Source organism: Mauremys reevesii, linkage group 13 (genome assembly GCF_016161935.1).
Source record: "Mauremys reevesii isolate NIE-2019 linkage group 13, ASM1616193v1, whole genome shotgun sequence".
In the NCBI taxonomy this organism is placed as follows: domain Eukaryota; kingdom Metazoa; phylum Chordata; order Testudines; family Geoemydidae; genus Mauremys; species Mauremys reevesii.
The window spans coordinates 36,481,409-36,508,110 of NC_052635.1; the positions used below are offsets into that span (position 1 = coordinate 36,481,409).

General features: G+C 42.2%; 1 protein-coding gene and 2 long non-coding RNA genes across 18 annotated transcripts in view; 2 read left to right on the top strand and 1 right to left on the bottom strand.

Moving 5' to 3' along the window:
* The window catches only part of DOK5 (docking protein 5), a 136,906-nt gene extending 126,107 nt beyond the window's left edge, over positions 1–10,799 (top strand). For 11 of the 13 annotated variants that reach the window (XM_039498426.1, XM_039498418.1, XM_039498421.1 and 8 more), the window contains 2 exons: positions 2,622–2,742; positions 9,374–10,799. In XM_039498426.1, coding sequence (XP_039354360.1) covers positions 2,622–2,742; positions 9,374–9,438 — 186 coding nt within the window. In that variant the 3' untranslated portion in view covers positions 9,439–10,799. Of the gene's footprint in view, positions 1–2,621; positions 2,743–9,373 lie in introns of those variants that run through there. The other 2 variants (XR_005587818.1, XR_005587819.1) reach the window with 2 other exon arrangements.
* A 7,712-nt stretch (positions 10,800–18,511) lies between these two features.
* Positions 18,512–26,702, bottom strand: part of LOC120380590 — a 54,722-nt gene continuing 46,531 nt past the window's right edge. Inside the window, exons 3-5 of one of the 4 annotated variants that reach the window (XR_005587827.1) lie at positions 23,874–24,031; positions 19,951–20,078; positions 18,512–19,382 (exon numbers count right to left, since the gene is read on the bottom strand). This is a non-coding gene — a long non-coding RNA (uncharacterized LOC120380590). The remainder of the gene's footprint in view (positions 19,383–19,950; positions 20,079–23,873; positions 24,032–26,702) is intronic. The other 3 variants (XR_005587826.1, XR_005587828.1, XR_005587825.1) reach the window with 3 other exon arrangements.
* On the top strand, positions 20,968–23,140 carry LOC120380591. The gene is made up of 2 exons (XR_005587829.1): positions 20,968–21,661; positions 22,541–23,140. It is a non-coding gene; the product is annotated as an uncharacterized LOC120380591 (long non-coding RNA).

Here is a 26,702-nt window from a genome sequence, read left to right on the forward strand (position 1 = left end):
GAAGCAAATTGTAAAGAAGCTGTAGGCTGTGGCACAGTAATACTACCGCAACTTGTTTGAAGTCCTGCATGTTTTGTCTGTTGACATGAATGTGTGGTAAGCTATAAACCATGCCATCTTGCCACTATGCATTGGTGGTAATAGCCATACAGAACAAGTGGCCAGGAAAGGCCTGTCTGCATAGAGCTGTACAAAATTCAGCAGAGTCTTTTTGTAAGATATTAGGCAAATGTTATTTCATTTTGAGTCTCAGGGTTGAATGAATCCCCAAATTAAGTACAATGCAGTTCAAACCTGCCATTTACACCTAGCTAGGGATGAAAGGGTTCATCAGTAACTCAGGCTATATCCACCCAAACTGTGTCCTGGGTTTACCTTGGTGAACCAAGGCCAGGTTCATAATGAATCCCTAAGCAAGATGAATTGGATATGAAAGATTCAGACAGCTGTATCCCTGGGTAGGATACATTTAGCATGGTCCCTTCTGCTGTATCCCAGCACTGCCTCTGCATTGCCACAGGGTTCTTCTTTCACAAGACTGCCTGTCTCTTAAACTCCTGCTTCAGTGGGCTTAGTTGGCAGCTTAGTCCATGCCAGATGTTCTAACTCATTGTATGAAATGTTGTAGCAATAGCCCTGCTCGCATTCATAGTTTACTGTTCACGTTCTAATTTTTAGATGGTGTGCTGACTTGACTCTGTCGCTAATGAGAACAGTTTGTCTTTGTCTGACCTCTGCCTGTTTGTGAATTCTGTTAGGTCACCCGAAAGCCTTCTCTGCTCAAAACTGGATTGGCCATTCCATCCCCACCCCGCCCCCAACATAATATTAACACCCTTAGTCGTTCTGTTTAGAAAGCTTCTGTGTAATGTACAGCATTTAATCATCATAATCTCGTCAGTCTTTTTCCTCAGCGCAGTGAAGTTTGAATGGGCCCAATTCATGCCAACTCCTTAGCTAGGTATTTCTGTGGTCCTCCTCACTGTGGAAATCTGATCATTTGGTGTACTGAGCCCATGTCTACACTACAGACATATGTCGGTATAACTGTGTTGCTCAGAAGTGTGGAAAATCCGCAGTTATACCGACCAAACTCCTGTTGATGGGAGGGCTTCTCCCATTGACATAGCTATCGCCTCTTGGGGAGGTATAGGTGGCCTCTTCAGTAAGCATTATTGCAGTGCGGCTTCACTGGTGCAGCACTATAAGTGTAGACAAGCCCAGATGTCTAACTCAGTGAAGGTGCCCAAGGGATGAATTTGTTCTATTGTGTTGAGGAGCCAATGAACTCCTGTGTTGTCCTTGGTGCAGCATGTTAGGGAAAGGTGTTTGCTGCCCTGCAGATAAGAGAGGAGACAGAGAATAGTTAAAAGAAAAACCTGTGCCCAAAAAATAAGAACGACTTTCCTTTTCTTATCACACCCTGGCTGAAAAAGACTTAAGGTCAGATTCTCAGGTGTGGTGTTGACTACATTTGGCCCAGGCAGGCTGACCCCCACTGTAGTGGAATTCTCTGATGGCAAAGAGGTTTTGCTGCTGGCAAGGGGGAGTGGCCAGAAATTCCTCGTGATTCACTGATTTTCTGTTTCAACCATTTGGGGCTCAGAACAGCCTTTAGAGGAACTAGTGCTGGACCAGGACCAGGGAAACACAAACATGAGCTTTAAGCTGCCTTTGCACACCCCTCCCCCAGCCTTGCTTTGTGGAATCTGGCCCCTAATTTCCTGTGTCACTGCTACCAGTGCAAACTATAAAACTACAACACTTTTGGCAAGAGCTGGGGGTGGAGGGATAAAGCTATTATTCCGTTAGAAGCTCCGATTGGGAACTGACATGAAGGTCATTTCTAAATGATATTTGTACTGATTTGGCTGGCTTCAACCTAGTTTTAATATGAATGTTGTCTTTGTGACCTTGTTATTAAGTAACTTGCTTACAGCTGCTGCTGTATGGGACAACGGTGATGTTTTTACCACAGGATGTGCTTAAATTGGAGGACAATGAATATACAAAATGTGCTGCCAAAAGCTAATTGGAGAAAAATGAGTCCCTAATATCGGGTAAAAGATAGAAGTAACCTGGTCGAGCATGTGCCATCAGTGTACAATCAATGGTAATAAACAAATTAGAAACACAAAAATAGCAAGGGCAGTAAAAGTCATGCCAATGGAAGTTTTCACGTGTATATTGTATGAGTTGCATAAAACACAGAATATTCATACTACTTAGTGGTGATTGGAAGAGAACTATTGAAATATATAATTTGGATGTATAAAAAAGGTGGTAGATTGTAAAGGGTAGTTGGGGCTCCTATGGAGACACAGGAAAAGTCCATCATGACCTGCCTGCTCCCTAGGAGAAGGTAACCAGCCATTGTCTTTTTCAGTATCTCTATCATTTCTTGCTTTTAATACTAATTGTAATCCAAGGCATTCATCTGGTTCAGATAAAGACTTGAATAAATAAACCTGTGTGTCTCGGACCTGAGTGTTTGTCATTCTCACCCAATGCTCCAGCAGGTTTTTCTGTGCAACTATTGCCTTAGCAATTAACACGCTCAGGTGGGTATTAGAAACACTGCTGTAGTGCTCTCCTCCTGATGTCACTTTCCTTTCTTACAGCTTCAAATGAAAATGAGCGAGCGAGCCGTCTCCCTCAACACCATAGTGCCCTTGCCTCGGAGTGCCTACTGGCAGCACATTACACGGCAACACAGTACAGGCCAGCTCTACGGTCTACAAGGTAAGGGAGAGATGGTCCAGGGAGACTCGAACTGCCACAAACAGGACCAAAGAGTGGTTTGAACACCTATTGTGCTGGAAACAATAATTGTGTTGTTATAGGCAGGGATGGTAGCACCACCTTTTTATGGTTGCCCAGCACTTCTCATCATAATTAGTTGCTTATCATTTGCCACACTTCGACCACTCAGGCTGAAATTTACTATGTCACATATCTGTCTAAGGCTGAATTATTTTGGAAAACTTCAGCCAAAATGCTTTAGCCATTTCCAAGAACACAGCTACGCAAAATACATTGTTCTGCCCATGTCAAAAAATTCTAACAACCTTTTCTTTCTCTAGCACCTTTTCTTTTCTCCGTGCTTTGGAGCAGGGACTTGAATTTGTCAGCAGGTGGCCTTTGTGTCAGGGCTGTATCATTTGCTGTCCCTGTGAAAATCTGCCCAAATTTGGCCAAGTTATAAGCCTCTGAAAAATGGCAGTTTGCACATGTTTATGGTCCAGTCCTGGAACATGCCTTAGTCATGGGAGTAGTCAATTGATTACAGCAAATTCAAATTATTCTAATAACAAAATGGTTTGAAAAGATCAAGTGATTTTAAATGATCAAAATGAGTTGAAATGATTTGCTGGGGGATTTTTTAATCCACACCATTCAAATGTGTTATCACGCCACTAACAGTTACTAACCCTTCTCCTTCTCACTCCAGTCCCTCCAACGACAAACAGGGAAATGCGGCTTAGTAAAGCACACAGTGGAGTGGCCTTGCTGTGAACAATTCATCCAACTTAGCAGTGGGATAACTGCTTCCTTGCAGTCTCATACTAAGGGGAACTGCAGTTCCTCTGGCTATTGTACTTCAGATATACTTCCCGTTGCCAGCCTAAGGGATAGCACAGACCATTCTGCGAGATTTCTCATAAGAGCCTGGGACGTTTTCAGTAAAGTTAGATTTTCCAATGAGGTCAGTAGTTCAACAGTGCTATAAAGCCCATTATTGCCTCTATCATGATCACTGGGGGACATCTAGTGGCTAGTAAGAGTCTTTATCCTGATGGCCAATTCAGTGCTCTAATTTATCAGGTTGGAATGTTGAGTAGTGAGTGTGCAGTGGACACTTACAAACATGGAGGAAGACATGGTCCTATCCTTAGTATCTGGCATGTGATCTTTTAAAAATGATCCGTGTTGACCTAATTCTACTGGTAAAATTCCCCCGAAGCTCAGTAGGAGCAGAGTTAGACCAGTGCTGAGCATTTTTTAGAATCCCACTCTTATAATTTAAGAGCTGATTCCAGGAGGTTATACTGCAATAGCTCCAATATATTATAGATCCTTTGGTTCAAATACATCCATGATGTAACTCCGTGTATGGATGCAGACTCACCCCTGCAGCACCTCCTGCTGGTTGTCCTTGGGAATTAGCTCATTTTCCAGCCAGGAGCACCTTCTGCAGGCCGGTGATCTGCCTTACCTCACTCTGGCCCCCGTGTCCCTCCCAGGACTCTGGTGCCCCTTCAACGGGGTGCTGCCCCCTGGCAGTAAACCCACAGTTCTGGGTCTCCCCCTCCCAGGGAAACCGCCACCCACTATTCTCACTTCACCTCAGTCTTGGCTACTGCCCAGTCTCCATCTAGCCCCCGTTCACTGGGGCAGACTGCAGTGTAAGCCACTCATTACAGGCAAAGGGGTTCGGACCTGCTGCCTCTGCCTACCCATGGGCTGCCCCATTGCAACCCTGCACCTATTCAGCCTATAGTCAGGCCTGCAGCCTGGGGCTTTCCAGGCCGGAGCTCCCAGCTCCTCTGGCCCTTCTCCAGCCCTGCTCCCAATCTAGGTGTCTTGCTTAGGTCGCTGCAGCCAGGCCCTTCTCTCTCTACAAGCAGAGGGAGACTGCCTTTATAGGGCCAGCTGAGTCTGTTTGTGGCGTGGCCACAGCTGAGGTTGCCTCCCAATCAGCCCAGCCTAAGGCTCCCAGCCCCAGCCCTCTCTAAGGGTTGGCTTTTAACCCCTTTCAGGCCAGGAGCGGGTAACCACCCCACTACACTCTGTTAAGCTCCATCACATGTCTAGACTGTCTTGTTTGTTACCATTTATTTCAGTGGGAATTGTGGATGCTCAGCATATCTCAGGATCAGGCCCTAAATCAGTACCTTCTAGTTTGTGCACATATTCTTAATTTAAAACTGAAACCTTTTCCCATCTACATTTTACGTTGTGAAGTTTATTATTTTAAATCTGCTGGAATGAAGCTGATGGGCTGTTTGGGGGTTGGTACATGTAGAAGGGTTTGGCCGAGTTCGTCCCTCTCCGGGGCGGTGGGGAACCAGACTGCCTCGCTACGTCCGTCAGGTTATTTCGGGGAACTAGCCTGGCTGCGGGGTTTCACGCCGCGGCAACGGTAGAGACCAACAAACAGCTCTATTCCGCAGACCCAGGCCCTAGTTCAGGGTGGGCAGTCAAGAGTCTTTGGCTCAGGTTCTTACGCAGGGGCTGAGCAAACAAATGAGTTCAGGAGGCCTAGGCCCTGGCTTCAAAGGGTCTGGGGGGAGGGGGAGACGGCCACCTGCACGTTGGGTGGCAGGAGGGACGCAGGCCCTCCCACTCCACTGCGTACCAGCCCGGGGTCCTAACAGCGGTAGACGACCCGCTGCTGTGTCAGTGGGGATCCTGGCCGCAACACACTGACATCAGCTCTGGGTGTGCTGCAGCCAGACTAGGGTCGGCTGCCCCCGGGCTACTTCCTACCTCCTTCTCTAGAGGTACCTGCGTCTGGATGGTGTCCTCCACGGAATCAAGCACCCTGGGTTCCTCAGGGTACTCGACGAGCGGTAGGCTTGGCAGCTCCTCTGGGTAGCTTGCCACAGGCAGGTTTAACAGCTTCTCCGGAGTCTGGTCAGCATCAGGTCTCGGCTGGTCTGGCCAGTCCTCGGGTCGATCGCAGACTGCAGGAGTCTCCCCACCGGGAGCTAGGCCACAGGCGTCTGGCTTCTCTGGCAGCTGGGGCTCTAGTGAGCTCTGGGGTTGGGCTTTTGTACTTCCTGTCCTGCGCCCTGATCTCTGGGGGGTGGGCGCAAGCTCCACTGGCTCCACCCACTTTGGCATCTGGAGGGGTTCGGCCCTCTCCGGGGCGGTGGGGAACCAGATCGCCTTGCTACAGTACAGTATTAATGATGAATGAGTAACTAAGGATCAGGGATCTGTTCTGAGTGGTCAGCAGAGGAGTTCTGAGAAACAGACTGGACTAACCAAATATTTAACAGAAACAAGGCAATAGTGGATTATTGGATGGCAGGAACCAAAAACTGTTAACCGCTCTGGCCTGATTTTCTCTCTAGAGCACTTTGGAATAAAACTTGGACAGTTCCTTTGTTTCATCTAGTTAATTACGAGGGATTGATATAGCTTTGCTAGATATCAACACTGGAGAGGCAATGGAGAGGGTCCTTGGCTCTATGATCCAGGCACAACCCTTAGTAGGGTAGAGTTGTACTGTCCCAAGAGGAGGCACCACTGACATGCACCACAGAGGTAAAATGTTTCCCTGAGCTCACTGACTTGCAGGGAGGAAACACCTGCTGCGCTAACCCTGAGAAGGGTGCACATGAATTGTTCAGTGTGTTGAAGGATAGGCTAATCTTGGGGTGGCTTACACTGCAGAGAGCACCAGTAGGGAAAATCCATGCCACTCAGAGAGCTCAGGGACAGCAGTTGTGTCTGGCGCCCAAGCAGGGTGATGCACAGGGGCAGGCTACTGGCAACCTTGTAAAGTTTACCAATGGGGAGGCTGGCAACAATTTGGCCCAGAAAGAGAAATAGTCGGAGAAGTCAAGGCCTTACTGCTCCTGACTGCAATTGAGTCCCAGGGAGCATGTGGACAGACTTTGAGCTAAATGACTGTAAAACAAAGCAACGTTGTAAAAGTGTGTTCCGCAGAATGGTTTAGGGCAGGGATAGGCAACCTATTGCACACGTGCCGAAGGCGGCACACGAGCTGATTTTCAGTGGCACTCACACTGTCTGGGTCCTGCCTGGGGGGCTCTGCATTTTAATTTAATTTTAAATGAAGCTTCTTAAACATTTTACTTTACTTTACTTATTTACTTTACATACAACAATAGTTTAGTTATATGTTATAGACTTTTACAAAGAGACCTTCTAAAATGTTAAAATGTATTTATTACTGGCATGCGAAACCTTAAATTAGAGTGAATAAATGAAGACTCGGCACACCACTTCTGAAAGGTTGCCAACTCCTGGTTTAGGGGCTGGTTAAGCAGCACACTGCAGCCGTGATATCTGCACTTTGATATCACTTGCCAACCCCAAAAGTTCAAATGTCAAGTCAGGACTCAAAAATCATGAGATTGGCATAAATGATGAGTTTTCCTTTTTTAAAAATGTGGGGTTCTTTTAATTTGCTACCTAGTTTTGAGCCTTAGGGTTCATGTTTTCAAGTTTTTTCTCTGCAGTAATGAGGAGTACAATTTTTTTTTAAATGAAAGCTGAGATTCTCACATTCAAATGACTCCAGGAACTGGGTTTACCATATGTTGCAAGACTTGTGATAAAAATCACAAGAGATGGCAATGCTGAGATATACATAGGCTTGACAGGAATAGATTGTCATTGGTGTCAGTAAAACATCAGCTTCACAGACAATTTGTACACACACAAATTGACAAAAAAGTATTTCCATCTATGGTGACTGAAATTTACAGATAGGCAAAGACAGAAAAGTGCTGCTTCAGAACTTTAGCGTTTGATATAAGGATATTTATTTTGTATATTTTGACATATGATGTTGACAAATTGTGTTTTAATAGTTATCTCAAAATCTATTGTCATGAAATAATTGTCTGACCCCCATAACTTCCCGCAAGTGTGAAAATTTAAATGGACAAAAATAAAAAAAGTTTTAATATATCATTGATATTATCTATTGAATTTATTTAAAAAATCCAATTCTGCCAAGCCTAGATATAGCCAGTGTACCATTCTCATTTTCCTGCCTCATTTATCACCAACTCATAAACAAAGCTAAGCAGATTTTCCCTACTATCTTTGAAAATGATCTGAACACTAGGGGGCACAGACACAACGTAAAAGCAGCAAATGTTTTGAAAAAGGGATGAAGAGTAAAAGCAATATTTTGCTTAAATGCCAGTTTGAATTTGCCCATAAATTAGGGTTTATGAAGTTGACCTGCTGATGACAGCCTTTGACACAACGAGAAAAACGTTTATTTGCAACATTGCCCCACAATCAGCAGATTTTTCTTACTGTATTTTATGATAAAGCCCCTTATTAAAGTAATAATTTAACACCAATGTATTTGACATAAGATAAATAGGGAGACAAAATTGGTACAAACTGTTATTTTTATACTTGAAAAATTGCTTAAATTTAATAAACTAAAGAGAAGGATCCTTGAAAAAATCCGCAGCTCGGACTGGCTAATGGATCTAAATTCTCTGGGACTTCCAGAAATAAGTCATACACAGAATAGTGTTCCAGTCAGTAAACACCCGTTAGGATTATTGTGTCACTTGGTATTTAGAACTGCTTTTCACGCAGCACCTGTAACATATGTAATCAGTTTAGTTCACCAAAATCTTAGAATGCACCAGGTTACCAAGAGGAAAGGAAACAGTATAAAATAAACTTTGGCCTAACCATGGGCCCAGTTAGTTGCAATACCCTTACAAACGTTGAGTAGTATCTTACTAAGTGAGAAGTGGAGAAGGCTGATATTTGTAAAATTGCTATGAAACTACATTTTCTGTGGGGAAGAAGTTTTGAAAGCAAAAATAATTCAATTTCCATATTATTTTTTTTTGGAATTTTCCAAAATATATGAAAATTTTCATTTTAATTGACATTTGGAAACAAAATGGCCTGATCTTGTTTTGCAGTGTTGAATGAAAACATTTTGTATGCTGTTGGTTTGTGAAATGTTTCGCTGTTACGACTTTCTGTTCCAATTCAGAATGGAAACTGATTTGCTAATGTTGAATTTTCATTTTCTGACCATCTCTAGGGAATAGTCCCATGGATCGTACTGGGATGGCCTTTGAAGTCAGGCACTATTCAGCCTGAGTACATGCAGCTCAATTTGGCCCTGTTTACATTTTTATTTAATTTAGGGCCAAATGACTGCTTGTCCTACACACTCAGACAGGAGAGTGAGGTGATATCCTGTGTGCCCTGAATGGGCTACACACGTTGGGGTCACAGCAAGGAAGGGAGAACAGCCTCTATGGGACCACTCTTGTCCCTTCTGCACAGGAGGGTGGAGAATGGATGGAGTCTTGGCTCCTTCCCACAGCACATCAGGTAGTAGAGCTGAATCAGCATGGCAAGAGAAGCAGTCTTCTACCTATACGTATATGTACAGACCAGTAGCCTAGTGCTTCCTCCTGGAGTAAGGAAGGAGCCCAGAAGGGACATGTGACTCTCTACATTCCCTTCTTGGTCAGCTCCTAGGGTAGTGTGGCAGATTGCACAGTGACAGTCTTTCCCTTAAGTAACTAAAGTGAGTCTAATGCATGTCTCATTCTTTAGCTAGTTCTAGAATAAAGTGCTGTGTACAGTAACTACGCTTGTTTTTCTTGCATCTGATCTGGTGAAGATGTTTCAAGCCCCCTGAAGCTTCATCGAACAGACACTTTCCCCACTTACAGATCAGAGCATTGATAAGACTGTAAAGGATTTGAAAACTCTCTCTGTCTTGTGACAGCTTGGCCCAGCGGATAATAATGATGACGGCAAGCAAACAAAGGTGGAAATACAGAAAAAGTCAGCTTGGATTGGATTAAGTTCTTGAATACAATTTTTTTTTTAACCTTGGCAAGAAAGGAATATGTTCTGTAGATATTTAAAAAAACGCCAAACCAACTATCACACGTTTATTTAATATTTTACACCTGGAGGGGACAGAAATCAGCCCCTAAATGTTACTGAATGTTTTTATATGATAGATATATGTTGCAAATATATGAATTTGTCTTATGATGTGGGGTACTGTGATACCACTTAGTCTGTTTCTGCAGTGTTTGTGTTGATGTCAGCTGTGCCAGCAATCTCATGGTTCCTCTTCGTTGTAACTCTTACCCTTTAGTTGCTAACATTATTGGTTAAGACTAATCTTTGACCATAGTACTTTCAGAAATTATGGCCAGTTTTAAGCAGCAATTGGATCTGTTTTTCCTGTGCGAAGTCTCCTTGAGTCCTGATAGACTTTTAAAAGGACACTGTCAACGTTTATTTAATTTTTCCATGTTTATTTCCAACTCTGTGGTGTTTAAAAATAAAACTTTTCCCTCCACCAATGTTGTGCTTTTCCATGTGAATGCCAGTGTCAGCAGTGCAGTCAGCTCAGAGAATAATGTCAAGCAACAGACACTCGTGAGTAAGCAGTGGGAAACTGAGTTATTTTGGATCTCTCCCAAAGAATCTCCATTCTTCAGGATTTGTAATTCATTTAGAGAAACATAATGATAACTTCCACACTCTTTATGCCATGAGCACCAAGTAATTTTGTGACAGAGGTCACAAGTTGTGTTCTAGCTACTGTGTTTAACAGTGTTCCTTTAAGTGCTGCATTCACAGATATGATATTAGAATGTTAATTAAGTTGGACAGAATTTTTCATGCAACAGTTGTGTTTTGTGTGTTTTATATTGCACTAACTGAGTTTATGGGCATTAAATGGGGAATTGGAGACCTATAGATGGATAATTCTGACTGTTCTGATATTTCATAAATGAGGGAGCTCTGTGTAGCGATGCAGACTGTTAACAATAGTTAATAAAATTTGCTAATAAGTCGATGAGCAGGAGCAAGGGTGAAAAACTGGTTTATTTTATTCTAAATGATGGGCACTTGTAGCTTGAACTCTAGCCAGAATCAATTCTAAAATGTATAGGTTCGAGAAGCCACTCCTGCATCCTCACGCAATGTTCACTCTAGTATCAATAAACCCATACATGCCTGAGGAACTTGGTAACGGACAGGAACATGAGATTTCCCTTGAAATAAGCACTAGCACTCTTTCCCGGGATGTATCAGTGAAATGTAAGATGGTGGCATCTATAAAATCCATTCTTTTTTTTTTTTTAACTCAAAGTATAGTGTGATGATTTTTATCTTTTATTTTTTTTATTTTATTTATTTTTAAACTGGAAGAACTAAAGTCACATGTTGGGGAAATAGCAATCAACCTGCTTACAATGCCAGAAGCCAGAACCGTCTCTCTGAAACCTATTACTTCTGTAAAAAGCTTTTTCCCTTTGCCACTAGAGATGGTGCTGTTTTTGCAAATCCAAACCCAAAGTAGGTTCAGATCATGGTCCCATTCAACCAACTCCCACAAAGTTCACATGTTGAAATAAATGGCTCCAGTTTGGGGATGTGTGTGTGTTTAACATCAAGGCAAGATAGAAGAGGTGGTTTGGGCTTTGCAGAAATGTGCTGGTCATGTTTAGATTCTGCAAAACCCAAAGCAGGGTGGTTTAGATCTTGAGTCCCATTTTACCCATATTCCAAATGTCTGATAAATGGTTTAGATTATCTGTCTTTCTGCCTGTGGAATTTCTAGAGTCCTTATCACCCATGTCGCTGTCTCAAGTAAAGTGAAATAAAACCTTTTCACAAAACACTTTTAGACGTGTATTCCAGGAAAACAATGACCTTTTACAATACTTAAAAGGAAGCATGGTCTTTTGTAATAAACCATAATACTGCCATAGACTTTAATATTCAGAATTTAACCCATTTTCTCCCCTTTATCTACACTTTTATTCTTGGGAGTCAATTTTATTATGATGTTTAATATTAGAATATCATAATGCCCAAAACTCACAAAGCCCAAAGTCTGCATTATGGTAGGTGCTATACAAGACACCGTCCTTGCCCTCGAGAACGTACAAGCTATGAAAACAAGGAAGAGTTTTGGAGCTGAAGACACAACAAGAAATACAGTGGGAAACAGAAGAAAGATGTGGATGAAAGAGATGGCTGGAATGTTTATGGGAGATGCCATTTTGCTGTGGTGACTGCCTACAATGACATTTTTATTAGCAAAGACCTATGAACAGTATTAGTAGAAGGAAGCTCAATGAAGTCAGAGTTGAACTAATAAATAAGGCCTGATTAATTTTTGCTTAATAATTTCCCCCCCTTCAGGGGAGTTACTCTGGAATTAAACTGGAGTAGGTCAGGTCCTTAGACATCAGTCCCCTGCTATGCATGCATTATGTGAGCAGGCTCATCTAAAGAAGAAAAAAAATAAAATTGGTTTTGGAATAACTATATGAGAAAGGATGCCAAATGATTTATGTGGAGCCTGCTCAGTTATGTGTTAAGTCTGATATGAATGTGATGCCATCACTTTTACCTGTCACAAGTGGCTGACCCTTTAAGGAGAGTCAGTGTCAGCATTGCCTGTGAGCAGATGACCTCCCAGCTGAGGGTTACATGGTGTTGATCTAGTTTAAGTGCAGCTGTGATGGAGCTGGGTGATCTCAGTCTTTTATGCACAACTTGATTGTGAGGAAGGTAAGTTGCTGCAAGGAGGGGCTTGTTTCTCATGTGACTAGCCCTGAAGGGAGAGGGTAACTGGAGAGAAAGAAGCGCGTGAAGCAGGGCTTGGGAATGGCCCAGACTCATAAGCCTTATGGAGATGCAGCAAACACTCCCCTCTGTAGCTTGCTGAAAGGAGATGGTCTGTTACCTTCCCTCCCCACGCTACTCAAGAACGTTCAAGGTCTGCAATTGCGAGTGAAGCTTATGTGTAATGCTAATGGCACAATGGGGAGATAAATGCGCTTTGTGTCCCAGCCATGTACACAAGGGTAATTACAACTTCAGTTGTATGGCGTATGGTGTTCATTTCCAGGACACATGTTACTGTAGTGGAGCTGACAAAGATAGTCCGGTCAGATTTAGTGGGAATTGCTGGCGGTATTCACTTGTAAAAGGAAAACAGAGAAAAAATTGTATATATTAAAAGGGATGGACATTAGTATAATATTTTTATTTCAATCAAAAACAAAAAATAGGCCAACATTTTCAAATTTTGGTCCTTGAAATTAGATACTTTATTTGGGTGTCTGCCTTTCAGTAACCACACTTGGGAAATTTGGCAATGGCTCATGTAATTATAGGAAACAATTCTGCAAATGTTTACTCAGGTGAGTAATTCTCTTGATTTTTGTTTCTCAACATGTCTCTTCATGACTGGGCCTCTTAATCACTTATGGGAATTTAATTTTTATATTTACATATTTTTCTCAGGAGTCAAAAAAGCTTAAGCACATGCTTAACTTTAAGCAAGTGTGTAATCACATTAATTTTAAGCATATGTCTGAAATAAATCGTGTGCGTAAGTACTTTTGCTGAATTGGAGACTCAATGCTGACTTTCTGGGAAGTTGCCTCAGAAGAATGAACAATTCTCCCCACCCGCACCTCAACCCCCAAAAGCTAAGCAAACTACAGAATAGCCCAAAATGTGTTTATGTATTTTTTTTAAATAAAGCCAAAGTCATGTTTCTTCTAAACTGGAAGTCAATAAAACAAAATGAAGGTATGCCGGGGAATAAAAGAAGATTTAATATTGAAGTAATGAAGGTAAAAATGCTGATATGAAGGAAAAAATGAAACAGGTTGGCTGTTAAGGGAACCTATTAATTCCACTCTTCTTAACATTGTTTTGAGGTACATAAGCAAGTAACCATTTCACTGATTTTGGCTGAAATGAATAATTTATAGGGCTGCTTAGGAAACAATTCCATATCACACAAAAAATAAATTGAGAATTTGTTCCACATGAGGACAAACTGGAGACTTCTCAGGGCTTTTCATGAAAAACCCCAAGGAGACATCCCCATCCCAGACTAGCCAATAATCCAGAAGATAAGGACTTGAACCTGAGTCTCCATCCTCCCAGTGGGCTATTGGTGACATGCACATGTACATTTTGAACAGAGATTCCATCCTAGACATGAGAAACTTCCTCACTGAAATGATATAATGTTTTGAAAAGTTTCAGTTTTGAGAAATCAGTATTTTCTGACACAAGTTTCATTTAAAAAATTCCTGACCAGCTCTAATAATTGATCTCACATTGAATCCCCTGTAGGTTCAGTCATACATCTGACAAAGGAACAACTTTTCAAATACAAGTTAGTCTTTTCCAAGACCATAGGTTTGAACCTTTTCAAGGATGTTTTGGGGGGTTCATTTTAGGCCTTTCTCTAAAATTAAATTCTGGTCAAAGGAAACGGACTAATAGCTCAGGAGACTCATATTCTGTATTCTTAAATCAAACAGCACAGTCAGATGTAGTCTAGACTTCCCCACACTTTCCCTAGCAATGTGCCTCAATCCTGTGATAAGGGTGGGTAAATAGTTCAGTCTCCACACCATTTCAAGCCTTGATTTCTTCGTGGTGTCTGACTCCGAATAGGGCCACACATGCATGTAAAAAAAATAAAAAAATAAAAAAAATCAGCCTTGGGTCCCTTCTTTGTATATTGTTTTAATAAATTTGGGATTGTTCAGGATGCAAGGCGCTATAGAAATGTAAGTGGCTACTATCCACCGGCTAGAAAGTCAAACTAGCAGAACTGAGAGTGATAGGGACTTTCAGAAAAGCAGCCTGACATGAAGTGCTGGGAAGAATGGAAGCATGGACTTATGAAGGAGGAAATCAATACACCTCTGTTGTTTGATACACTGTTCAGTACTAAGATAAGCTTAATTGACAGTAAACAAGGATTATATTCTTTTTTTTTATTTCTGGGATGGACTGTAACCATAAATAAGTGATCTTAAGGCCATGCTATGACTAGTCTTTATCTTTAAGGTTTTGTCCCATTGATGTATTCCCTTTAAAGCTGACAGCATCTGTTGTTTTATCATGGATGTGACAGTTCAGTAAATGCTTTTATTCAGCCTTCATTCATGCAGTGATTGATATGGTAAGTCTTTACCTATGGTTGAACAGTCCAATTATAAAGAAGACAGAAAATGCTGTGACCTTGGTCTTTAAGTGAAGGGTCCTTAAATCAGTGGGGTCTGATTCTTTTCCCTTTTAGTGGAACTGTCTGCAGGGTGGGAAAAATGACCTAAAAGTAACTTTCCCTTCAAATACTTTGTACTCTTCAATTGTATCCTGACATTTAATGTCAAAAATCTGTCACAAACAGTTAGTTAAATGTATAGCTATGATTACAACAGATCAGGATGAATTTGGTGGGTTATTTCTCTTTTGCATCATCACCAGACAAATCAGCTGGAGAGGTCATTAGTTAAGCTGAGTGAGAGAGAATGCCCATCCAAATTGCCCATGGCTTTATGGGGGGTGGGTGAAATGTGTGTACGTGTGTGTGTGTGTGTGTGTTGAATTGAATTCTAATTGTCTTATTGTAAAGTGCCTAGAAGTCTGTTTGCATGTAATGTTGATAATGGTGATGAATCTTTGGGTGATATTGTATTATTCAGCCAGATGGGCTTTGAAATATTTACTAACTGATACAACAGTGAAGATGGTATAGAAATAGAATAGCAAATCCACCAGATTGAGCACTGAGAATGCTAGAAATGTAATAGCTGGGCCATAGCCCTTACGGATCCCATTGGGATCGGAAAAAAGGATAGTAGGATCCATGCAGTAATGGGTCCCTCAGCATTATTTCGCCTGTGGCTCTCCCATTCTATGCTTCCACCTGCCACACAGAATGGTCAGCCACCCAAACAAGAGGTATAATCCTGCTGCACAGGGGGCAGACATGAGCTAGACGTGAGCAGGAAGACGACAACAGTTCTACCACCCAGATCCTCCAATTTGAACTCTGCCCCCTCCAGCTTGCTTTCCCTCCAAACTTTGGGGTGATTAGAAATTCAGCACATATATAAACACTTCAGAAGAACAAAAATATTCAGCATGAGTACATGTAGCGGACAGCCAATATGCATGCCCTCCAAAGGGCAGCCTGGAGCTTTGTGTAACCTTCATCACTGGACATAAGTAAGGCTGTGCTATTTGTCAAACTGCAGTTCCACATGGATCTGACAGATCAGTGGTGGACTCTGTCCTTTCACTCTCCCTCACCCTGAAAGAGATCAGCATGTATTTATCAGCATGGAATATTTTCACTACGGAGGAATAGTCTTCCAGGGCAAAACATGGAAAGGGAAGTATAAATGCGGGGCTGGAAGAGGAGAGGAAATGAGGAGGAAGTGAATTGCCAAGCGAATTACACTTCAGTCCAAAATCACAACGAGAAAGTATTCTGAACTGTGCAAGTCTCTCTAGCTCATGAGCAGGTCTGAACTACTTAACCAGCAGCAACACAGCAGGTAACCCAAGCTGGCACTGACCTTGGCAGCACTCAGTGGGGGATAATTTTTTAAGACTTCACTTGAATTAGATCTCCAGTACATCAGGAAAAAAATCACTAGCTGCATCCCTGGAAGTAAAGTCATGGCATCCTATACCATTTTAATTTGATTTTCCTTGAACATATTTAGTATAGCCAATACAAAGCAAATTACCACTCTTCAGCTGTATTTGATTGTCTTTTAGAATACAGGGTATTAAGACAGAGCCAAATGTGGTTCTGTTGTTTTGTCTCATTTAGGATTGCCCTTTCCAGAAATTAATGATAGACATTTAGTGATCTTTAATGTCAGAAGTTCATCTTTTGACTCTGGGAATAGACTTTCTTCTTTATATATGTAAATTCAGAGTGGGACAATTGCTTCAGCCCCGAGGCTGTACTTAGTACCGACAACAAAGGGTTTGGAAGCCGTGCTGAAGCAAGGATGTAATTTTGAGACCTTCATATGATTCTTTCTAATGCTTTGATTGTCCTCTGTTTCTTTACATAGTCATGCATATTTCTGGGTTTCTAAGATTACATTTAACACATTCAAAGGGGAAAAATGAGGCTTAAATATTTTCACTAGAAATATGGACCTGATTTTGAAAGTATGTGGTTGTGCTGCAGACCCATATTGCATCTTGAATTATGTATCTAACTTGTGAGCACACTAATCATTTTTAGATACATATATAAATATACATCATTTGCAATCACGTGCATACATACCACATTCTTCGTGCAGGCAAACGAGGGGCAGGATAACACACACACACACACACCACACACTAAAGCCACCAAGGTGCAACTATGATAACCCACATTTATGTGCAGTGTAATATATGGCTGTGCAAATCAAGCAATTGTACATACAGTGGGATTGGCCAATATGATTTGTGTGTGCAGAGATAATAGGGGCTGGGTAGGCATTTGTGCATTGTCTCCAGAGCTGGTTGCAAAACACAACCATCCTTGTTGAAAATTGTCATAAAAAATTGTTTTCAGTTAAAGAGAAGTCAAATTCAAAACTCAGAATATTTGACTAGCCCTAATTGTACCTACATTCAAAACTTTGGCTGTCCATGTCCTTGGAAGCTATGTATTTATAGAATTAAAAACAAAAACACACAACCTCTCCCTCCCCCCCGATAATTACAATGTTTATCAAAACTAAACCTCCATATTTTTTCACATTTGGCCTATTGTGTTAATATTTTGGTGGTGGGTTTTTTGTTTTGTTTGGCTTTGTTTCTTTGTTTTTGTTTTGTGTAGGGTGTGCGAACAGCTTCAGTTCATATTTAAGAACATGAGTAGCTCTTCAAGTTTGCAACGTCCAGTCTTGTTACCATTAACTAAATAATCACAAAAATCATCTGAATACCAAAATAGTTGTGTCTGAGCCCTGTTGCTATGCTGAAGAGTGCATAATAATGCTACTGCTTCAGGCACTGAGATCACAGGTCACGATATGATATTTCTGTGTATTCATTAACTTTCACAAGTATAGATGGATCTTCCGTTGCCATGAACACTAATGAAACATTTTCTTGTTTTTACAGAATATTGTATCATTACCACCAAACACATAATAAAGAAAAACTGCTTCCAAACAAATGGCTCTAATTAGAGTTCTAACATAGGTTATCTTGATTATATTACACTTCACCATTAAATTTCCAATTGCCAGCAAGTATATTTGATAGGAAAAATTCATTGCATTTCTTCGTAACATTGAGCCATTTTTGAAGTACTTAGGGTGTGTCTGCATGGGGGACTAATGTGACATAACTGGGGTGTAAATTCAAGGGTGCATTGGTGTGTCACAAACTAACTGCCCATGTGGACACTGCTGGTACACATCAAAGCTTCCCTAGTGTGCATTGGTGCATTTTGCCCAATGAAATCTTGAGTGGAAGGATTGGCTAATGCAGTGTTTCCCAAACATGTTCCTCCGCTTGTGTAGGGAAAGCCCCTGGCGGGCCAGGCCGGTTTGTTTACCTGCCATGTCTGCAGGTTCGGCTGATCGCAGCTCCCACTGGCTGTGGTTCGCCGCTACAGTCTAATGGGAGCTGCGGGAAGCGGGGCCAGTACGTCCCTCGGCCCGCGCCACTTCCAGCAGCTCCCATTGGCCTGGAGCAGCAAACTGCGGCCAGTGGGAGCCGTGATCGGCTGAACCTGCGGACGTGGCAGGTAAACAAACGGGCCTGGCCCACCACAAGTGGCAGAACAAGTTTGGGAACCACTGCTCTAATGGTTAGGACCCTAGCCTGAAAGTCAGGCGACCTGGATGCAATTCCTTGCTCTTCCACAAACTGTCTGTGACCTTGGGCAAGTCACCTGTGTTTTTTTTCTGGGCCCCAAACTCCTCATCTCTAAAGTGGGGATACACAGTACTTCCCTTCTTCACAGGGGTTATGAGGATGAATGCATTCAAATTTGCGAGGAGCTCAGATGTGGTGATAACAGGGGCATATGAGTACAATAGATAAGAAAATCATCTTAGTGTTAGCAGTAGAGGAAATAGGTGGCCATTTCAAACAAAACTGTCACCATCAAACCATCCCAAAATCACACTAAAGTCTCACATGTTTGAGATTAGCTCAACTCCGACTTGCCGCCTGAGAAATTCTAATCCATATGGTTTAAAAGAAACTACTAGTAGAGGACTTATTTAGAGCCAACAATGAGCTGAGAAGATTTACATACTTGCCTTAGAATTATCCCTGTAGGCAGGGACTGTTTGTTATATGTATGTACTGTATAGCCCCTAACATATTGTGGACCCAATCCCTGAGAGAGGCCCCTAAATGCTATACATATTAATAATAAAGTGTTATAAACATGTTTTTCTATCTCATTTTATTTCATTCTGGAAGGAAGCTCAGTGATAGAGCAGAAACTGTTTACAACTAAGAAGACTCTTATACACCAGATGACACTGGGTTGGCATAAACTCGTTAAGCTCAATGTAAATGCACCAGGCTAGTGAGTGTAATGGATTGTTCAGACAGGTCTTTTATCACATGATGGTGTTGGGGTGGATCTTCAAAGGTTTCACTGCAGGGAAGCATTCAAATGGTTATCCAAACTCTCTAACCCTCTTCGGTGCAAAAACAAGGCTGACACTTGCATGGGAACAAAGAGTTTGATGAGACTGGAAGAAGGATGTATCAACAAGCTTTACTTCAGAAACCTCCTAGATGATCTCTCTTCCACTGCTGACATTAGCCAGGACTTGTGTCAATGAGTGGGCCTGCAGGTACACAGATGAAAGACAATTGAGGGAAAAACAACTGTGAACAGGTCAGTTTCCATTTATCTGAAATGTTGGCCGAGTTTTTATTTTATCCCAACTGGTTTGTACTTCCCAGAAATCAAACTGGGAGAATTCCCTGTTAAAGACTGGGGTTGATTTGTGTCACTCTCCTTCGCCACTAAGTGTCACTGTTTCCATGTGATAGAAAAAGTGAACAACTTGAGTTACTTTAACAGTATCTGCCCTATTCTTTGCTCTCTGGCTAAACGGGGGTTTATAGCTAATAAAGTAAAACTATCCTATCCTTTTTCTTCTTTATCTTTCTTACGACAACTTCCACCATTTCTGCCATATCAGGCCTCTACTCTTTATCTTTCATGTTGCTTGCATAGCAACAGCAACAAAGTGAAACATTTGGTTTATTCTAAAAGAAATCTCTGCAGTGAAACCTTATAGAGAAACACAATAAAAGTGTAAATGGATTGGAGACCTACAATTCCCCTTTGCAGAAATGAAAACTCTGGATTCAAAATTAGTTCCGGTGTGCTATACGTCCACCACTTACACAGATGGTGATCAGGCTGGAGTAGGATTTAAACAAAGGTGTGCTGCTGACTCTTCTTGAATCTCACAGAATGGGGGATTGTTCTGTCTGTGAAACAGCAGCAAGCAGCTTGGCATCTCTCTCTGTCACTGAGGGACGATTCACAACATGAAAAAGGGAGGGTTGGTGTAATTGGGGAAGAACCTAAATTATACACATTTCTCCTGCTGCTTGCAACATTTATGAAAATCAAAGCATGTAAATGAACACTGGCCCTGTCTGTCTGCATTTCAGCTCCTTCCCATCTAGCTTGAGGACTGTCTAACTGCACACAGCTGCAGCATATTTCTCCCAGGTGGCTATTGTAACACAGTGTGAGGCTCCATGGCTTGCTTGAAGGAGGTTTTCTTCTCCCCTCCCCAATTAACCCATTCCTGGTCCCTATCAACATCCTGATTTTCCTTCACATACAGTCCAGACTTCCTCCTTAACCACAGATAATGCTCCAGCTGGCAAAAGAGAATCTATTGACTCACTGCTGGAGTCATCCCCAGCTCCACTGAAACAGAATTTGCTGTCTTTGAGGGCATTTCTTTCCTCTGATGCTGAGATAAGAGGTAGAGATGAAGATTCAAATTTGTGCCTCTTGCAGATGTACAAAAATTCCTCAGTTGCAATGCAGCTATTAAAGGCTTGATTATGTGTCTACGGACATCAATGTCATTGCTCCCACTGACTTCAAAGGTGCAAGATAGAGCCCTGTGGCAGGTCCCACATATCTTCTCTGTCCCACCTGTACTGCAACCTTAGCACTATTGACAAGACATGCTGCAGATTCCTTAGCTACTAAAACATTCTGGATACTAAGGGCTCTCAATCATTGTGATCCCTTGTGGTAGAGTGTACAAACCCTGCACCTGCCAGGTGATGATTAAGGAACTGTTATGGGCTCACCCTATTACACCTGCAAGGCATTCCAGGCCTGGAAGAAAGGCTTAAAAGAGGGGACACCCAACTCAGTTAGCAGCAAGCCAGGGAGGGAATGGACTTTCAGTTCTCTGTTCCCAAAGGAAAGTGTGGCAGAGAACAAGGACTGCTAGTGCAACTGCTGCCTGTCTGAGCTCCTTGAGTGGCAGGTGGTCTGGATTCTGAATGATTGCTTTGGAAGGCTTCCTAGTAACTCACCTGTGGGTGTAGATTTGGACCATGGCTTGCAAAAAGCTCCTGGAAAGAAAGGAGGCCTGCTGTGGGCTAACTTCAGGTTTTGTTTTCTCCCCCCACCTCTTTTTTTTTTTTTGGTTGGGGGGGGGGGAGACCTTTGGTAACCCTGGAATGGTGGACTCCTGTGGGGGACTCAACTGAGTCTCCCACACCTGGAAGCAATGGGTTCTACAGCACTTCACAGCAGGAACTGAGCAGATCCATTTCCACTGAAATCATGAAATGGGAAGAGACGCGTTGTGCCCTTAGAGCTCGCAGCCCACAGGTTGCGCATTGCTGCTGCTTGATTTCAGTCAGATTTCTCATGCTAAACAAGGCCAGGCGGATGACTGCCCTTGGACAGGAGACATCCCAGAAAGGTGCTGAAGTAAATGGGAGTGGTATTCAGCAGGTTTCCTTTCTCCCTCTAACTCTGAAGCAATGCTCCAGCAAGGTGTTAGAGTAAGGATAGGCCAGTGGACAACCTGGATTAAATTCTCAGCTCAGCCACAGACTTCCTGTATAATTTTGGGTAAGTCACTTAAACTTGTTTCCTCCTCTTTTTAAGGGGATTAGCCCTTCCCTACCTCACGTCGGTGTTGTGAAGCTAAAAAACCTGTTAACAACTGTGAGGTGCACAGACACTACAGTAAGGAGGGCCACATACATATCTAAGGAAGGCCGTGCTATTGGACATGTTGCCTTTCAGATTAGATGTAAAACAGACACTAATTACTTGTGCTAATTATAGATCCCATGGTACTTTCTGTAAGAGTGGAAGTGCATTCTGGCCACATTTTTACTTAAGTAATTACCTGACTTTCCCTTCACATTTCTACTGCATATGCTCTTCTTCCCTTCCTATCCTAAACGTTTGTGTTGTGCTGTGATCTGTTAAAAGGCTTCCATACTCCACCCAGGGCTGGCTGCACCATCTATGTCCTTTATAGCCATCAGAAATGGGGAAGTAGTAGGCTTTAATAGTGCCTATAAAGTGTTTTGATCCTTGGATAAAAAGCATTGTAGAGGAGGTCAATGAGTTGTTAAACTAAGAAATTCACTTGTTAAGAAAAGTTCTCTTTCCCTGAACAAAGAATTCTTCATTTTACATAGTGAGATAAAACTTATGCAAATCACAATGATTTACAAAAGCCTTTGTGATGAAGACATGTCCTCTGTAAAATATACTATCTATAAAAGTGAGTTAATATCTGCATAAACACCTCATTTTTCCATAAACATGTAATGACTCTGATGAAAGCCTTATGGCATTAATGATGCATGAGCTCTATTTTTAGTTATAATTTAGTTAGATAAAATGCCATCTACATTTAGTATTAATAATGTTATTTTCTAGTGTCTTGAGGCCAAGGGTACTGCAAGTAGATTTATGGCTCTCTTCCTCATACAGAAGCATCCCACCTTGGAGCGATGTGCTGCAGTGAGAGAACTTTGCTAGGATATGTCAAAGTGTCCATAGTCCTCTTTCCCTTGGATTTCCTGGCACAGAATAAGGACGAAGTACACCTCATGCGCTTTAAATAAAAGGCCAAATCATGTTTTTGTTCCAGACACAGATCTCCCACTGATAACCATAAAACAGAGCATGCATACAGTATCCTTTATCCTAAAGTATTTCCTAGTGTTAGCAACTATGGGACAGATTTTCTGTTATGTTAATAGACTTACTGTGACCCTCTGGAGGTATAAAAGGGCTCTTAAAGGTGATGAATCTGGCCTCTAAAGAATAACCCTAACATAGCCGGCATGATGGCTCTACACCACCCGATCTTGCAGCTACTAGCAAAATGGATGTGGCCAAAGCATTGCTGTGCTCTAGTTATACCCTGCTGTCAGGATATCGTGAGACCACAGGTAGCCAAGGGCAAATAAAAGTAGCTCTGAGAAGGTGGTCTCAGTATTGGGGCTCTGCAAAGCTGCCTCTGATTTCCCTGTCCTGCTCCTATGCCAAGTGTAGATCCAGCAGAATGAAGAGTCAGGGCCATCATAACAACAGGGATCGCTTCACCCTGAAATACAGACTTCTGGGGTGCAGAGTGGCAGCTAACACAAGAGACTCAACCTTAGCCGTGGAAGGATGTGATATTTTGCCATAAAGACTTGAACAAATACCTACCCTATGAATTCTGTCATGGGACTGGTAATGTCTTGATCCCCTACATGCAACCCTTAGTGTGGTACTAGAGTCTAGATACCACAGTGATTAAGAAGTTTATAAAATCAATCATTAGATGATCTAACCATAATTTCAGGCTTTAAGTTCTCTGAAAGTACATCTGCCCTCCCCTCCGGCTGTCTGAAACTCATTGGAACCTGGCTGTGTACTGATAGCTGTCAACATCTGATTGATGTTCAGCAGCCTAAATGAAATTGGTGTAATAATATTAATACATAGATTTTTATGCAGCATTTTTCACCCATAGATCTCAAATCCTCTTACAAAGGCGGGAAGTACCACTATCTCCATCTTACAGATAGGGAAAGTGAGGCACGGGGAGGTGGAGTGACCTTACTGCAAGGCCACACAGCAGGGCAGTGGCAGATATGAGGACAGAATCCTTTGGATCCCAGTCCAACACCCCATTCAATAAGGCCCACTATTTCCAGGCAAGGCTGCACTGCTCTCACTAAGAGTCTCAGTCTATTTTTCAATGTTATTACATAAATCCACTACCAAAATCGCTCCTTTGTTGGCAATGAATGAATTAGCATGGATACTGTACTATGCTCTCACTGTAGAGGTGGTCCCTCCAGGCTAGGGATGGTGCCCATTGATGGTTCGGACGAGGTGGCTGCTACTATCCAGACAGTGAATGTTCAGAAGGCCCAGCAGGATTTCAGTTTGAAGGACTGTCAAGCCAATTCTTTTCCTGTGTGCTAACTGCACATTTAAAAAAATATATATCAATTTTCTCTTAGTGTTAACTCTTTCCCCCCGACACGCTTATAATCTATACAAAGGTGTTTCTTGGCAACCTGTCTAAAGGATGTCAAGAAAAATCTGCAGCAAGAGCGAGATGTTTAATTGTAACAGGGGCAAGTCCTTTTCTTCCCTAAAAAACATCCTATGTCTCTAGTTTCATATATTTCTTTTCTCCAGATAAGACTCCCAAGCAACAAATATTTCTGAGACTGAAGTTCTGGGGTGGCAGATCTCTGCCAACCTTTTGCAGTTCGATGATAAGGATTGATTGAAACGGGGGCTCAGCTAGAGCAGCAATATATAAAATAAATTTCATTTAGCTTTATTTGGGGCTTGGTTATTTATAACATCTGTTTCTCCAATGGATTATTCAATTTACTTGTTTACAGAGTGAAACAAAATCAATCCAAAGTTGCTTTTCCTTTGCAACACGTGACTGTCAAATCCTTGTGGAAAATTGCTTAAATTGCATAATCCATTGCTTGAAGTGAGAACCTAGCATTTAATTAGAGTTTAATTATCTTACTAGATTTTTAAGCTCTCTGGTTTGCTTTTGTTTTTCCTTTTCTTCTCTCAGTGCTCTCTGCTGAAGTGCTTCCTCATTTAGAGCACAATCGGGTTCACAGCCGCAAATTGCACAGCCGCTCCCCCGGCCTCTCCATAAAGCGAAGATTTCATTTCTTTTCTGTTGCATGAGCCTAGTTATACATATATCTCGGAGACTAACCAAGGAAGCTTAAAATACACCCTGCAACAGGAGCATAATCCTGACAGGTGCTGAGCACCTGGAACTCCAAGCAGGACCACTCAGAATGAGGCCCTATGATTCAAAGGCATGAATGGAAGCTAAGCACGTAACTGTTGTTTGTGCCTTTGAAAATCTGAGGCTTTTTAAAATGCTTCAAACTACTAATTGCTAATAATCATTAGTTCCAATCACAATTATTTACATGCTATTTGGTCATGTTCCCAGACTTGGTAATTTGCTCCTACATGAGTAGGGAATCAACAAAATAACACTGACTTTCCCAGTTTTATCAGGTAATTTGAGTCTGATATGTCATTACACATGAAATGTTGACAGTAGTTGTCCTGCTTTTGAAAAGCGAGTGCTCACTGGGCTATAGATTTAGCTGCCTAGACCCGTTTCTGCACCAGGAACCCTGCATACAAACCACAAATGCTATAATGCCCGAGCAGAACCCTGAAGAGGCAGATGCCTTTGGCCTACATTACAAAGCGTGGTCATCAGCACAACCTTCCAAATACAAGCTCTTGTTGCCAGTGGGAGCTAGACTTATAACTGCTTCCCACTCTACTGACTTCCAGTCTACGGGTAGGATACTAGTTCTGTTCCAAAGGGTGATATCTCACAAGACACTGCACATCTTAGAAAAAGAAACGAGGCAAAAATGGGCTGGTCAGTAAAGCGAGAGGTAAATAATTTGAAGAAACATCTGAGATAACTGCACATAATTAAGGGCCTAATCCTAAACCCAAATGAGGAAAGTTCCTGGGTTGTGGGCATCTTAGCAGTGCTAGGGAAGGAATGCATCTCAGACTATAGGACGGCATCAGAGTTCTTCCATAGTCACTGTTGCAGTAGCCTCATGCCCAAAGAAGCCATGTGGTGATAGATCCACTGCAGCTGCATCACTATATCTGTTCCCTCACCACCCCAGCACCCTGGGCTGCTGTATTGCCCCTGTAGGGTTTTTCCAAGCAGCTGCAATTTAAATCAACTATCTGCTTTCCTGAAGCCATGCCAGGTACTTACCCAGTGCACAGATGGCTCTAGGATTGGCCATGGGGGAAGAGGGTAAACTTGGCTGCTGCTCCAGTGGATGGGGAAAAAACACACATATCACAACAAAGGAAATAGGAAGCAACACTGGAGGTGGAAATCCATAGTATTTGAGTATGGCAGTACATGGGAAACATCAGACCTATTGTTGTCCCTTCAAGCCAGGTGAGGCAGATAGCCATGCTCCATTTCAAGCTTCCGAAACTGCGACTTCTCGACAATGAAATCGATAGACTCCCATTATTGGGAAGGGATCCTTTAGCTTCATTTTAAACCGCCGTCAAACATAAGATATCACCTGACAACTAATTCCCTTCATTTTGCCTTTTATTCTTTTAAGTGGCTTGTGATCAAGTCAATATGCTGATGAGCTCCAAAATCACTACAAACCTAGGAACTCAGCTATACAGTACAAAACGCTTTCATAACAGCCCAGTAAAGACAACATGATGGGCAAACCACTTCTCTCTCATTCCAGATCTGGTGGTTTATTATTTGATTTTAAAGTGTTCTATTTTTTCCTCTGTGAATAGCCTGGGTCAAAGAAGCTGGAGTTACTCAAACAGATAATTGCACTGGCTTTCCCTGACAAACTGGGGTTTGAGCTCTCTCACTGCTTAGTGAGTCAGAACATACTTTTTGACATTGCAAAATGTTCAAACTCGGCTTGTTCCCTTCCCACAAAGGGCCAAAACATCTCATTTATAACACTCCTGATGCCTTCAAAAAAAAAAAAGGAATCATCAGCTGGAACTGGGAGCTATGGTAACTTCACAAGAGCCAGACTCCCACTAGGGTAAAGGTGAGATAAATGTGAACCACATG